Here is a 15,885-nt window from a genome sequence, read left to right as displayed (position 1 = left end):
CTAACGCCATCTCCAAAGCGGAGTGAATCTGCAGTATGTGTTACTTTGGAGCAAGCAGGATAGTCAAGACAAGAAAAATAACTCCCTCTGATAATCTGGTGCATTTCACAGCATTTTTTTTGGTAGCTAAAAATCCCACATATAGTGTGCAGAATCAAAAATTTATTTTATGCAGTATACACAAATAAAAAAATCACTTTCTTCCTGGGATTGAGATTGACTAACTGCCCCACCCCAGCCTCACCCTTGCTCTCTTGTTCTCCTTCCGCAGAAAGAGTGAGCCAAACATTACGGGATACTCTCACAGGGATCACCAGCCAACCTCTAAGACCTTGTTGGTGGCACTCACATTATTTCTTCTGAAATGTGTACCAGGCCATGTGCTGCAGGGATAATGGCACCTATCTATTGCTGAGCCCACAGAGGGTGCAGGACTGTGACTTTCCGCTCAGGCTTGTGAAAAGCTGCTCATAGCGTCTCTAGTGTAAATGGTATGGAGCAGAAGTGATAGTGCTTTTACTTAACCCAACTGTGTGTTTTAATGCTATTTGCATATGGTGGAAATTTAAAATATTTCTCTGAAAACATAATACCCTCCCAAAATAATTAATGAGGTTTTTAAAAACTGTAAGTAAGGAGCACTGAGGCTGTACAGGATGAACTGAGAAGTCAACTCTCTGTGTGCACATCTTCTGTCTTCTTGCATAGCTATTATGCCGGAGCATTTTATTACATGTCAGTGTAGTAATTTTAAAATAGTGTACACCTTGGATAATGCTTTAAATAAAAGTTTAATTAATTAAAGTCCATTTTGTAGCACAATATAGACGCGAATGCTTCTTACGACAGGCAGATTCTCAGATTATGCAGTTTAATACGAGATAATGCTTTTCCTGTGTATTACTGAAGCACGAAATGAAATCCATGAGAGCGACTGACCTTAAACTCATAACTGCCACTCATTTCAGTCTGTGTAGCCCCGCAGACTGGCTGCTGAGAGCTGTGCTTGCTCGCTGGTTTGTGAGGCTCTGCAGATACACGTTCGCCCACTCTATGCAAACATGCACAAACACTCTTTTTTTTCTCTCACACTGTCTGGCATATTTTCGTAATAACTCTTAGAAGACTTTCTGAACTGCTGGGTATGATTGTCTCATTATTATTTTTTTTTTAAACTGGGAACATGTTTAGTCCAGTGTTGTTTAAACAAGCTTATCTCTTTGATCAAAGTCTACAATCTGAAATTTGAACGGGGTAGAGAGGGTGGCTGGGTGGGTGAGGAAATCTATCAAGTACATTATCTGTGTGTGTGCTGCTGTCTTAGTTGTGTGCCTGCAGAAGTACAAATGTATATTGTTTCAGAATAATCTTGCAAATATAAGTAACTTTGGCTGGTTTAGTAGAAGTTCTGAAAACATATTATTACTAAAATAAACCCGTTTTAAGTAAACTTTTCTTGAAGCTATTAGTTACCTTCAAAATCAATTTTTCAGTTTCTTGGGTTTTTTTGAGGGTTGAGCCGAGTAACGGTAGAGTTGTTTAAGTATAGTGTAGGCTTTGCTGGTATTCAAAGCTTACTGACCGGAGCCTGTATATTAATGCATTTAGGATTGGCATTAACCCATTTCACTGACAAGCACAGACCACAGCAATAAAGCTAGAGAGCTTGAAACAGTTTCTGGAGGCTTTCATTTAGCTGGTTCAGGAGAACTGGTTTGTGCAAAGTTAAAATTATATGGAATGAGATTGCAAGATAAAGCATGCATGCCACACCTTTTCATTATGTTCTCTCTCTCTCTCTCTTTTATTTTTCTTCGTAAATATAACTGTGAGAGGCATTTCACTTTATTTTAAAGCTGATCCAATTTGATCATTTTAGATTACTTGGTTTTCCAATCTGATTTGAAAATTCAGGTTTGCTGACCATTTGTTCACAAGACTAGGAAAAGGAATGTCCTGTATTCAATTAATGTGTCATGCAATCAAATATTTTTTTTTCTAACTTTTAGGATCTTCCTGTGGCAAAGTCTGAATTATGCTTTTTTCCATCATTTTACAACCTAAAAAGAAGCAGACCGAAATTTCTATGCTTATCTATACTTTTTCCTTCATTTTTAATGTTACTTTTACACTCTAGTAACTTCAAGTTGCTCTTGCTGATGAAAGTTTATTATAAACCTTTTCTTCTACATAGATATCAGACACCCTTTAATTTTGGTTTTATTGACTGAGTCTGGTTACACACACATGCACATACACACACAGATGCACATGCTTACACGCACAGAGAGAGATGTACACCCTTGCGCGCACAGACACGCACACACACACATTCTGCTTTGCCCTATCTCAGTTACAGCATAGTCCTACCCAGGGTCATTACAATGTACACATTACATATTTCAAGCAAACATGAAAATGAATCAAACAGGAGGAGAGATAAGCACAGATAGATTGGAGCCTGCTGAGGAAATAAAAGGCAGTAATCTGCCTGACCACTGGACTATTCTTCCTGCTTGGATTTAAGTGTCCTTTCCCGTTAGCTGCTGCAGAGCGCTGCCTACCCTGAAGTGAAAAAATTAAACAACTAGTAAGAATGAAGTAACATTCAGTGGGACAATTATTTGGTATAACTCCAAAACTAATTGTTTCTGAAGTGATGTTTAAACCAACGTCGGCACAAGGCAAGAGTTCCTGGCTTGTGGCCAGCACCTTATAATGCATATTAGCACAGATGAGGAGTTCCTAAAAGTTAGAGAGAAGGAGAGGGAGGGAGGGAGGGAGAGAGAGAATGTGCGTTTTCAGTGCTCACTCTGCGTTTGTTTGTATCCTCCTCCTTGCCGAGGTTAGAAGAATACCTGTGTAGTGCTGCTTTATTATGATTTCTGCTGAGCCTCAGAATAGGTTCTGGTATTTTTTTTAGGTGGACTGCCAGCTGCCGATCTTGCTGTTGACAGTAAAAGCAGATATGTCCGTTGCTCACTGCCACTAGCACTGACCATGACCCTTCACACCAAAACCTCTGGAGTTACCCTGCTGCACCAGATTCAAGGCACTGAACTGGAGACACTGGGCAGACCTCAGCTGAAGATTCCCCTGGAAAGATCGCTCAGCGACATGTACGTGGAGAGCAACAAGACAGGAGTTTTTAACTACCCAGAAGGGGCCACTTACGATTTTGGTACTACGGCTCCAGTGTACAGCTCTACTACTCTCAGTTATGCCCCCACTTCTGAATCTTTTGGGTCCAGCAGTCTGGCAGGATTTCACTCTCTGAACAATGTCCCACCAAGCCCGGTGGTGTTCTTGCAAACGGCGCCCCAGCTTTCACCCTTCATCCATCATCACAGCCAACAGGTACCCTACTACCTTGAAAACGAACAGGGCAGTTTTGGGATGAGGGAAGCTGCTCCTCCAGCCTTCTACAGGTAAATGCTACACATATTTTTTCTTTCTTCTTTAAGCTGAAGAACTGAGAAAATTAGAATGTGAAAATCTCTATGCCCTAATATTTTCTTTTTGTGTAAAGGTCCATGTGATTTAATTGAATCATCCACTATATCTAGACCATAAAAATACCATAGAATAAAACAAGACTGTAATTCACAGCTCGCTGTAAGCTGTAAATTTTGAAAACTGTACATAAATCAGAAACAAGTGGGATAATGAGTATGAATGTTTCCTGGGAAGACATGAAATCATAACTGATTAAAGAATGGCAAACTACCTCCCTGTTGCAATATATTAGAATCACTGTCTGAAGTATACTGAAAAGACTTCCACCATTACACATTTCTGTGTGTGAGTGATTGTTTGTTCAGGTCTTAGCTGGTAGTAGAGTATTTTTCTCCTCTGGCTTCCTTTACAGTGTGAGAAGTAGCTTATGTAAGAAGTAGTTCAGAAGCACAATATCCTTCCTAATCAAACTGTTAGAGCTGACTCAGTGACAGTATTTCAGTCAGTGACCACCTTCATGAGTTCTCTTAAGAGCTGTGTACATATTAAACTGCATTTTTCATTGAAGGGTGATATATGCTAACCACAAATCTGGTATGCTGCATTTCAAAATATAAAATTTTGGTGTTTTTTTTTTTTTTAAATTTTTATTCCTCAATAGAAGCTTTTGTTGTTGTTGTCTGAAATAGAGGGGTAAAATTGTCTTTGAAGGGGGGGAATAATTTTCCTTGATTTAAATTGTCAGTTGTGAAAACATTTACATAATTTCTGAAGTAAATGGTTGAAATATTGATAGAACTGTTGCTTCCAAGAAAATGTATTCGTACACACCAATACCCACACTGTTAATGTTTGTGCAGTGTTAATAGCATAGTTTTACGTCAGCTTATTATACAGGGCTTCAGTGAAGCAAAGTGAACAGTTAGATGTATTTGTTTCTCCTAAATTCTGTCTATATCTGTTTGTTTGGGAGATACAGGTGAATTTTCTAGAAATTTAATGACTCTGAAAAAAGAAAAGCAAGTTATTCTTTCCTTGTCAAGGACCAGACTCTGCCAGACTCATTTGCACAATATAACATGTTGCTGGGATCAACACTGTATGTACTTAAAGACGGTCTAACCCAGCGTGAGTAAGAATCTGGTAGCAGAATGTAGTGCAAAAAAAAACAGATTAAGTGATTGTGCTTTTCACAAATGATTAATCAGTTTTGACGACAAGATGGACTGATGACTGGTGAAATGACAGGTAACGATTATGTCAGACTGTCCAGTACGGTGTTCTGTTAAATGAATTGGTTCAAACAAAATGCTTTTTACTGCAACCAAGCACAATATCTCTACGAAGAGTGGCTACATGTCAGAGTATAAAGATCTTGTATGATTACCAGTGACTTGAAACTGCACTTTGTACTAGATTAAAGGTGGTGGGTTTTTTTTACATTAACATCCAGTGCAAACCTATGGCAAAAAGTGTGTAAGTGGCCTTAGATATGTAAACAGTGGAGTAGTGAGTTTGTGAAATTGAAATACACAGGCAGAAAACGAACTATGGTTGTGGTATTTTACTTCAGGAGCAATGAAAAGCAAGAATCACCTGGGAATAGAAGTTAAACTGTGGAAATAATGTCAGTTTGTTTTTAAACAGTGATTGGTGGTGGGACACTTCAGAATAAAATTAATGTACCTTTTTAGTTTAACTACTGGAGCAAATATGTAAGGCCAGTGCTGGATTCTTCGTTTCCTGACATTTCTGATCAAGGATGGGTGTCTGCCTTGGAGATGTGTTTTAGTAATATGTAATTGATGAGCCTTAATGCTGCTGTAATTAAGTGAAATTCTGATCTGATATGCAGGTAGTTTGTCTGCATACAGTGTTATACAAATGATTGAATGGCCTCTTCCAGCTGTAATTCTGTAAAATATATCTTATGTGGTAATAAGAAATGTTTATCAACATGTTTGCCATGATTATCTTTTGTTAACATGCATAATACTGTTGGAACTAAATTGATAAAGTAATTGCTTTTCTTCTTTTGATTTTTGCAAGATTGTATTTACAATGTTTTCCTCCAGACAACATTAAATATTAGGTCTTTATTCTTATGTTTTGGAACAAATCCAATTGCCAATAGTCTGTGAAAATAATTTGAATAGGTGTTCAGTGCCTGGGAAATAATTAAATATCTAATCATGGGGTTTAAGAATAAGATCTTTAAAAATATTGTAATGCGTGATTTTCCAATTTGCTTTATTCGTTTGGCTAATCTCATTGGTTTCAACTGGATTATGGGAGGAAAGAGGGCATGGGGCAGTGTAGTCTGGCAATAAATTCATGTTGGAGATTAGAAGATGTCCAGCTACCAAAACGGTGTGTTTCTGGAACAACCTACCAGTAGGAGTGGTGAAGGGAAAAATTCTTAAACCAAAAGCCCTAACAAAATTTAAAATGAATCACGATCAGTTTATGATATGGCTGCCTGCTTCTAGAATAAGTAATGTTACCTAAAACCCAGAAGGACTCCTCTGCAGTTCTTATTTACCTTTGTGTGTAAAAGAATTGTGCTGCTTTGCTTGTAAGATGGAAATATTTGTATTGCATCATCCTATTATATTATGGATTGGAGATGCAAATAATGCATTCTGTTATACAAACAACTAGGATAATAAATAATCATAGGATGGAGCTGAAATTACATTCTCTGAATACTTGGATAAAATGTTAAAAATCTTCAGTGAGAAAGCTCAAAACTTACTGTATATGATAAGGAAAGCATCTAATGTCATTTGGCTTTGTTAATAAGTAGTAAAAATCATGCTGACTATAGCTACATGTGTATTAATTCTGAAGTTATATTTTTGTGTTTGCTTTTCCAAAAGGCTTTGTCTCTTACTGCAGGATAATGACTGACTTCTATATCTAGCTGAAGACCATAAAAATACACAGAAAAAAGAATAATTTTGTAAAGTATACAAAAAACATACCAATTGTCTTCTTTCTGGAGTTCCTACATCATGGGACATCAGAATTTGAGAAAAGAGAAGGGACTTAATTAGTTCAAATTGTGCTGTCTCTAAATAGGCTTCTTTCATGTCTGACCTTGTGGCTGTTTTTATAGGGAGCCAAACTAAAATACCTTTCCCTTATCTTACAGTGTCAGTATCTTCCAGCAAGAGGGAGAAGGCATAGCGCTAGTTATGTTTTTAATTATTTAATTCTCTTTGAATGTAACATGTACTTTTTCTCAATCACTTTTATGTCTGTTTTTTTTTTTTCTTGTTTGTTTTTAATTAAATGCTGACTAGTTTATTATTACAGGAAATCCTGTATTCATGGATATTAGGGTAAACAAAATATTTCTTTTGTTCTTAACTATTAAATTTGGGTTCTGGCCATTTCCATTTATTTCCCTGTGCTATTTGGCAAGGGTTTTTTTCATTCATGGAAAAACCAAGATGCCTTTCAGTAGATGATTTACCTCGGCAAATTCCTATAAGCAACAGCAAAGATTAATCCTTTTTGTTCTGGCAGTGTGTGAGGTTCCAGTGTCATCCCACTGAGTCTACACTTCTCGGATCTGAAGTAAAATCATGCCTGTATTTCGGGCTCTGCGTAGCCTGTGCTTAGAGCTGCTTCCAAATTTGGCTAAAACCCATGTAAAAATGGACTGTGACTCCCAGCTACCTGACGATGGGGTTGTCTGTCAGTCTGTAGTGGGTAATGGAGGCAGAGCAAATCAGTGCACAAACAGAAATATCGGTCAAAAAATCATTCACTGCTCCCTCACTTTTAGTAGCTAGTTTATGGGTATCTTCTAGTGTCTCAGGCTCTGGGTTTAGGTTAATATAATAAAGTATTTATTTAGCTTTAGTCTTAATTATCATACTGAAATTGACAATGAAACACTTTAAACTTTCTGTTCCAGTCAATATGATCACAGCTTTAATATTTAGTGCTTGCTTAAATTGAGAAAGATCAAAATGTAGATTGATCCTCCTTCCTCTGTAATTCATAAATGCTTCAGTCTGAAAAACAGTTACTTAACCTAATATGGGGGGAGGTTCCGCCTGATTCATTATGACTGTTTCTAGCTGTTCATGTTGGGTTCTAAACAAAGAGGATTTTCCCAGATTTTGAAATAAAAAGAATGTTGGAATGAATGCAAAATTCAAAGATTTCTTTTTTTTTTTTTTTTTAATGTACTATAAGGTATTCCATAACATGAAGAAGTACTATATAATGTAGTGTATTTTGTTGTTTGTTTTTCTTTAAAACATCAATCTGTTCTGAGGTCCTCTCTTGAACAGTTCGAGTGCTCAGGCAGCTGCTTGAACACCAGGAGTGTTCCTGTTTTCAGAGGTTCTGCTGGTATCTCTGACAACTATACAGAAATAGATGACTGTAATGAAAGAGACAAGAAAACATGGAGTTATGGAAAAAAGTTGAAAAAAGTTCATGGAAATATTCTAAAGATAAACCTGTTAAATATTCTGAGATACTCACACATTACAATTATGAGGGACTTGTACAAACCAGCTTTGCTGTTTCTGCAGCTCTTCTTAGAGAAAGTGCTGATGTGGCTCCTGCTGCAAGTGTGCTTGCACCATGAAGTCATCAGCCCATATTGCTGAGGAGTACATGTGTTCTGTGCCTGTGTATGCCCCTGAATAAGGCCAGGCAGTAGTGGAAAGGGGTAAAGGAGCTGTTGTGCGTCTTCATAATTTACTTTCTGGCAAAGCAGGGAGATGGATCGCACTTGATCTCTCTGAGCTTCCTTTGCAAAGTTTTTTTGTTATTGAAGAAAAGTTCATTCACTTTTTTAACAGATGTATTTTTTGCATAAACCACAGGCCCAGGAAGTGCTCCACACACCAAATCCTTTCCATGTGGATTTAAAACTTGTGGATAAAAACAAGTGGATGGGGTTCATCTGGTTAAATGTGGACACCTCAGTCTTTATTCAGTTTTCTGCTCCTTAGGCATCTGGTGCCATTTGAGAGGCTGTCAGGTCAGATAGGTTTGGCAAATATGACACAGGACCTACTGTGTAGCTATGCCTTTTTGGAGTAGGAGGTAGGTGTTTGTGAGCTTCATCACCTAAAACACTTCAAATGGCATGTGACACAGACAACAGCATCAAACCTTCAAATGGATTCCCTTCTTAGTCTGTGGAGACACAGAAGCATTGTGAACACACAGTTTCTTTCTGAGGTACTTGATGGAAAAAGACCATGTGCATTAGGCTCTGAAAGTGCAAGTTTATCTTTCTATGCTATAAAAGATGGCTAAAGGGACTCATTCTAGTACAGATATCTACTGGATGAAGATGGATGCCTGTTGATGTCCAAAGTTACGTGAAATTAATCCCATCCGTACGTCTCCTGTTTCTAAGGTGTCAAAGCGGTCACCATCTGCAATCTCCTTCCAGATAGGCACTGCAATATGTCGAGAGGAAGATGAGGAATTGACTGTGTGTCATTGGCCTTGATCAGTCTTGCCCTGAGGCTAATGAAACAACAGACACTGCTGGTCGTATCTGCTCTGATAGGGAAAGCATTAGTTGCTGGCACTAGTTCCTTCAGCAAATGCAAAGTGAGCAACCAGTGCCAGCATTTTTTATTTATCCAACAAAAAGCCTGACCAGGGCTAAGGCACAGCTCCAAACAAACACTGAGGAGAAGAGTCCTGCAACTGAAGTGTGTCTGCTTCTAACAAACTGAGATTTTGGTAATTTTGATAAGTTGATACTGTTGCTAGTAAAACACTAAAAGTAATCATGAGCTCCCTGATCTGTCTGAAGGGAGTTTTCTCTTATGTATTTGGGCATCAGAACTCAGATTAGAGTGGAGATATAGAATCCTTCAACACTCTCATTTAAACTGTTGCTTTCATTGCATTTTTTATGGAGGTTGTTTGTAAAATTTACTGTACAGAGAGAAGTCACATCTGAAGTTGCACACTGTCCCTATGTATTTGTGTGGCCTTTCCCGTGAACTACAAGAGGTCATAATTTACCATAGCTCATGAGGAACCCTGATCAGTGTGACACTGGGCAAGGCAAGGCATTTCTGCTTTTCTGCCAAGCCCAGATTCCAGTTGCTGGGAGCATTCTTACATCATCCGAATCAAAATATTTCTTCTTCTGCTGCAAGACTATGTACATGTGAGATATTGTTTGCCAGATTTAATCTGTCACATACTTACAGTGATACTTGTTACAGTCAAGACAGTAAAAAATCTGAGAGATAATATTCTTCCTTGACAAGAAATTGATAACAATACTGGCTTCAGGAATCATCTGGCTGTTTTATTCTAACCTTTTACTAGAAAAAGGAAATATGGTTCTCAGAAAACACAAAGCTTAAATGTGACTATCCTAAACATAAATCCTATTTGATAGATGTACGTAACAATTGCAGTGGTCTTCCAACCATTTCAGTGACTTAACTAATGACACAACAGGCAGCGTCTATATAAACAACATACCTCCTTTTCCCTCACTGCATGGAAGCCATGAGTAAAAGTAAAAAAGAACAGTAAAAGTTGAAAGTCAGAAGTAACTCAGACAACTTCTTAAACAAGCAGTTGGCAACTAACCATGAACAGCCGTGAGTGGAACCACTTCCCATCCCATGGGTGGAATTTCGGCCTGCAATGACTGTTCATGCCTGTAGTCCATCTTGAATCGGACAACATGGGTGGAATACATCGTGTTCTGTTTCCACAGGCTGCAGTCTCACAGGACTGCCAGCTGTCAAAACCTGCATCCCCAGGACCCAGGCAGCAGCATCTGTGTGAAGCAGCTGCTGAATGCTATGGGGGAGAGCCTTCTTCTCACTTTGACAATGACACACCAGTGAGCATTTAGGCAGCACTGGGCTGCATTTAATGCACATGCATTTCACTTCCCATTCATAAGCTGTGCAAGTAAGCAGTGTATTTTTCTGTCTTGATCACCTTATCCGAATAAGGAGACTGCTTTTAACTGATTTTCTAGGGAAAAGCTGTATTTCTTCTTTGAAGAATTTTTTTAGTCTTTCATCAATCTACAGTGCAAATGTCCAATTTGATTGCTACTTCCAGTCTTCCCTACCTCTTATTTTATTAATCACTATAATGCAGGAACACTGCTTTGATCACTGCAGACCACTTCAATACTGATTCGTGTCGCCAAGATATGACTATGGGAAACTTTCTAGGATGCTACAAAGGGGGCATGAAAGCTAGGAAGAAAGGGGAAGGAAAATTTACTGCAACATGGGAAAAGGCTTAGCTCGTGCTAAATAAAAACAGTTAGGAAGATGCTGTGCAGAAAGCAGCAGCCGAAGAAGAAGATGCAGCATGAAACTTATGCCCCAAATCTTAAATCACAACACTGGGAAACTCTTAATATGCTTTCCAGGTAGCCTGCATTGTGGTCTTTAAAAATAGCCCTGTTAAAATTGCAGTAGATAATGCCTACTGATTTATTTCTATTTCCCTCATTTTTTACCCACTTAAATGTAATTCAGGTTTGTGAGACAAGATCTATTCATCCATAAACCCATGAAAAATATTCCAGTTTTTGAAATTTTTTTTTCCTTTCCAGCTTATCTGTACACAGATGGAGGCTGAGAAGGTTCTAACTCTATAAACCATCACTTAATTCTACTATTGAAGACAAGTACCATTACATCTGATCTTTGGCAAAAATAATATGTCACATAATCCCTTGTCATCTCTGTTTTCAGTTTATAAATCTAGTAAGCATTCTTAAAACATTTGTTTTGCTGAGTAATCTTGATCAAGCGGTATCTATTTTTTATTCAGTATCTTGTAGGAGCTGGCGTCTGAAGAAAATTAATTCAAATAAGTGTTCCCTGTTTTGGTTATTAGTTACAACTTGAACTTGACTGTAAGGTCCTAGTTTCAAATTACGTATCACAGAATCCTTGTATCCAGGAAACTGTTAGCGGTGGTAGAGAATACTATAGCCGAGGGTGTGCATCAAATCCAGATAAGGGGGGCTCATATGCCAAAGAACAGCTTTGTCTTTTTGTTTCCATTCTGCAGTAAAATGAGACTCCTCCTTCAGCAAAACTGATAAACATATGATAAAAAAGTAGATGTTGCCAGTATATGACCCACAGTAGCACATTTATTACCTTGTAATAATTTTGCATGGTTTGGATTATTTAGAACATATAGGCTGAAAGGTATTTATAACTTTGTCTTGTCATGCTGTGGGAAATACAATCCTAATTTTCATTTACAAGGGTATCGATAAGAGATAAAGCATGCAAATCCTGGAAATTATAGTTGAACAGAATATTAAAAATCTGAGACCATTCTAATTAGGTTCATGGAGAAAGGTGGTGAGATGGAAACTCATTAAAGATAACATAGCTGAAAGTTTTAATGGCAGCAATACCAGAACCTGTACAATTGTAAGAGGCTTGTATTAAGAATATCTGCTAGGCATACTGCAGCTTAAGAAGTCAAACATTGCTAAAGCAGGTTACACATGGGTAATTCAAATTACTATTGCTATTTCTCCTTGATCCAAGCAATAAAAAACCCAAACAAAGTAGAAATAAATCTGGTTTTGCAGAGAAACTTTTAAACACCTCGGAGCAAAACTCCACTTTATTTACTGTCAGTTCTGGTAACATTGCTTATTATTAAGTCTGTCTAGGTTCATCTCTTTTTTGGTTACTTATGCTGTCCAGCTTTGGCTCATCTTTTCAGTGTTAGGTGATTGTCTCCGGTAACAAGAAGGCTGACACGGAGGAACAGGCAATATGGAGGTGAGACTATGTAGCACAATCTTCCTCACAAAAAAAAAAAATGCAACTCTTGCATTTTATTCCTGTCCATTATAGATTTACCCAGATGATAATGGATTAGCCTGGCTGTTGGTTCCTTCAGTAGCCTAGGTGGCAGAGGTCAGTGCTGTAGATGTGAGCTTCCATTGCTCCTGAATCAGAAGGACTCAAGGAGATCCTGTTTTGGGGTGTTGATTGTTTAATTTCTTTAAAAACTTGATATTTCTCAAGCACATAGGGAAAATATAATAAAGTGACATCAATAAGATCATAACATCAGCCTTCCCAAAGCTGAAACATGCCAGAACTAAATTTGTGGGCGTATGTATTTCTCTCTCTCTCTGCCTAATGTCCTAACGTGAAATGAAGATAGCACTGCTTTACCACACAGAGGCCCTAGGAATTCATTGGTGTCTGTGAAGTGTCCAACTGTTGTAACACAAAGTGCTACTGAAAGTCACATGTGGAAAATCAACAAGACTGTTTTTGGAGCAGACATGAATAAGAAAGAAGCCATGGGGTTACATATGAGCAAAGGTGAAAACATCCAAAATATTGGGTAGGTGCTCAGTCGACAATTGTGGAAATAAACAATGTTTTTAGTAAACACAGTATCTGAAATAGAACAAAAATGGTTTACAGGCTTGTTAAACACATACCAGGCATTTTTCTCAGAAAAAAACCATATTTCCATTTCAGTCCTTAAATGGAATAGTATGCTCAGCTACCTTGCATTTACTTATTTCATAGGTAATAAGGGTTGACTGCACAGAAGCAAGGAGTTGATGCACCAGTTTTTTATGTTCTCTAATTTGTTTTTGACATGGAAAATGAGATATGACCCTCTGTTCACTGTATTCCGTACTTAAGGTGAAGGATTTTGCTGGTTTCATTTCAGCAAAGCATCGAAGATATTACTCTTCAGAGGGAGAGATGTGTTTCAGTACAAAAATCAGTACAGAAGCAGATATTAAATGCTGCCTGTACTACTATTTTTTTTTTAAGCATTTAAGAAAATTTCATAGGCCAAGACTGCCTTTTCATCAAGATCTAAAACATTGCTGAATAGCTAGCACCAGTTTCTTGATTATTTATTAGATGGCAGCATTAGGTATTAATAGCTTCAAGCTGTTTTCATGTATGACCCATTTTCTGACTCATACATGCCTTGTTTCCTTTCTCTCTAATTCACTTTATTGTCAACAAATGTGGATCTGTCTGGAAATGGCAAGCAACCTGAAAGCTGCATTGCTTAAGAGACTGGCCCTGCTTCTGGAACCTACAGGTTATTTCAGAACTAAAACCCAGGAAGGTAGAGCAAAATGAGTTGTCTTGCTTATTACAGGGGAGATATGGTAAGAAATAAGTGAGAACAGGTCTCCAACAGCTCCACTTCAGGACCTCTGAGGAGAGCCATGTTTAAGTCACATAGCAGTCTAAAATGAATGAAGTCTGGAGGTGGTCTTCGTAGGGTAGACCTGATACCAGATTACTTGGGAAAAGTCTCCTTGTCCCAGATAAATTACTCAGGTCTGTGTCTGCTGACTACTTAGGACTTTTCTGATGACACTAAGGGGCAAATTTTAAAAAATAAGGACAAAGGCTGTGTCTTATGGCCAATTCTGCATCTCAGCTTCAAACCAGAGTTTTCATTGTAACTTTATCTCTCTCAAGAGGTTCAAGACTGTTTTTGTGAGAACTGAGACTCCTAAAAAGTAATGTTAGGCATATGTTAGACCAACTAAAATATGCCAAATAGAAACAAAAAAAATATGGGTGTAATGGAAAGGAAGTAAACTGTATCAGAGTTTGATAAATCTGAAATCACTAGTATCACTGTACACCTCAGTCATCTCAGCATAGTCAAAGAATGGAGGTTTTATGTAATGCATACTGTGAATAATTACATGGGAATCACTGCAGAAATGTTTGGAACAGGTATTTCTGCAAATGGGAAATGAATGGAGTGTGCTGTCCAGGTTTTTTTCTGTGTTATACTCTATGCTAAAATTGTCATGGGGAACAATTAATTAAAGAGCTACTCTTATTCCTTAGATTCCCATGTTGATACTATCAGCATTCTGAAGCTCATTTCTTTGCCTGTTTAATTCTTGGATGTTCTGACAATGTGAGGTGCTATGTTCCTATGGTTAGACAAATGCACAGCTACTGTATAGAAAGAACAAGTCATGTACAGGATGATGTAGTAAAAAATTAATTTATATTTGCAGTCAGGCGTTCTGAGGTAAGTTTGAAGTTCAGTATAGATTCCTGTAGATAGACAGAAGATATCAATCCTCGTATTAAGTTAGCTGAAGTCTAATACTGAACTGAATTGACACTCCACTAGAGAAAAGTAATTCCTATTGAATATGATTTTGCATAGATCTAATCTATAACTCTGCTTCGACTGTATTGTCTGACTAAATGAATTAATAATGATGGGAACATAATGCATCTATAAGAAAAGTTTGAACTCTTGCAATTCATTAATTTAACAAGGCTACCTTATTACATCCATGTAGTTACTACAGAGTATTTTTGAGATGGATTGATGGAATTATGAATCTTGCTGCTTTTTTGAGATGGATTGATGGAATTATGAATCTTGCTGCTTTTTTTTTTTTTTTTTTTTTAAATAATAATAGTAATAACATCTGCTTAAGCTCTTAGGACAAAACTTCAGCCAGTTCAATTTCTTGTCTGAGAAGGAATATGTCCTGTTTCCCCAAACAAAAAAAGAACCCAAACCATTTCTTAGATGGTGCTTTGAATATGAACCAAATCTAACCCAAAACCTACTTGCAGGTACCTATTCTTATAAGTCCAACTAAGAGTTGATGCATTTGTGTTTGGTGGATTTTTGTGGGTCTGCAGAGCTGTATCATATCAGGGGTGAGATTCTGAGACTGGAGAATGAGGACAAAATTAAGACATGTTCAGTCAGAATCTCTGCGCTGTTGGCTTATCTTTCCACTTTACTTGTTACACTTTCCAAGATGACCTGATTGAAACTGGTTTTGGATTCTGAATTTGGCTGCTGACTGATGTTGGTTAGCATTATGGAGTTTGGTGATCTGTAAATCTATATAAATATGTATATAAAATCAAGGGATCATGGTTTCAAGCTTGGATATCTAATACTACATGCTTGAACTGAAAAATAAGTACCTGAGATGCTAGATTAAGCCGTGTGATGAAAGACAGTACAATTTAAAAACTGTTATTGACATTTCAAAATATTTTTATTAAGGTGAGAACAAAATTTAAACTGAAACAGAACTAAATCGAAGAAAAGAGTTCTTTGGGCAATAATTGAAATACCGAACTATTTGTCTTATAGAATACTTTTGGTATACTTTTGAATACATGGACTGTTTGAAAATCAAGCATTAATTTTGGTCGTATTTATACCACACTAGACAAGAGCCCGGTGGTATTTCCTAACCTACTGCTAATTCAGATCATTTCCTGGAAGAGTAGTGTCTGAAATAGTGTTGGTAACTTCTGGGACCATTTCCTGAGAAGAAATGCAAAATCTGTTATGTTGTTTTGAAGAAAGGTGAGTCACAGCGGTTCAGTCCTAACACCTGTCCGGGAGGTGGCTGTGGTTGGATCCCACTGG

At 37.6% G+C, this 15,885-nt stretch overlaps 1 protein-coding gene across 3 annotated transcripts in view; it reads left to right on the top strand.

Annotated features, from left to right (window-relative positions):
- ESR1 (estrogen receptor 1) overlaps window positions 1-15,885 on the top strand; it is a 160,568-nt gene that overhangs the window by 46,986 nt on the left and 97,697 nt on the right. For 2 of the 3 annotated variants that reach the window (XM_065055290.1, XM_013368702.3), the window contains exon 2: window positions 2,924-3,428. In XM_065055290.1, the coding sequence (XP_064911362.1) occupies window positions 2,924-3,428 (505 nt within the window). 3 annotated transcript variants of the gene reach the window in all.

Source organism: Columba livia, chromosome 3 (genome assembly GCF_036013475.1).
Source record: "Columba livia isolate bColLiv1 breed racing homer chromosome 3, bColLiv1.pat.W.v2, whole genome shotgun sequence".
NCBI classification, from domain to species: Eukaryota; Metazoa; Chordata; class Aves; order Columbiformes; family Columbidae; genus Columba; species Columba livia.
Note: the sequence above shows the minus strand (reverse complement) of the source record. Positions and strands in the feature narration are given on the sequence as shown.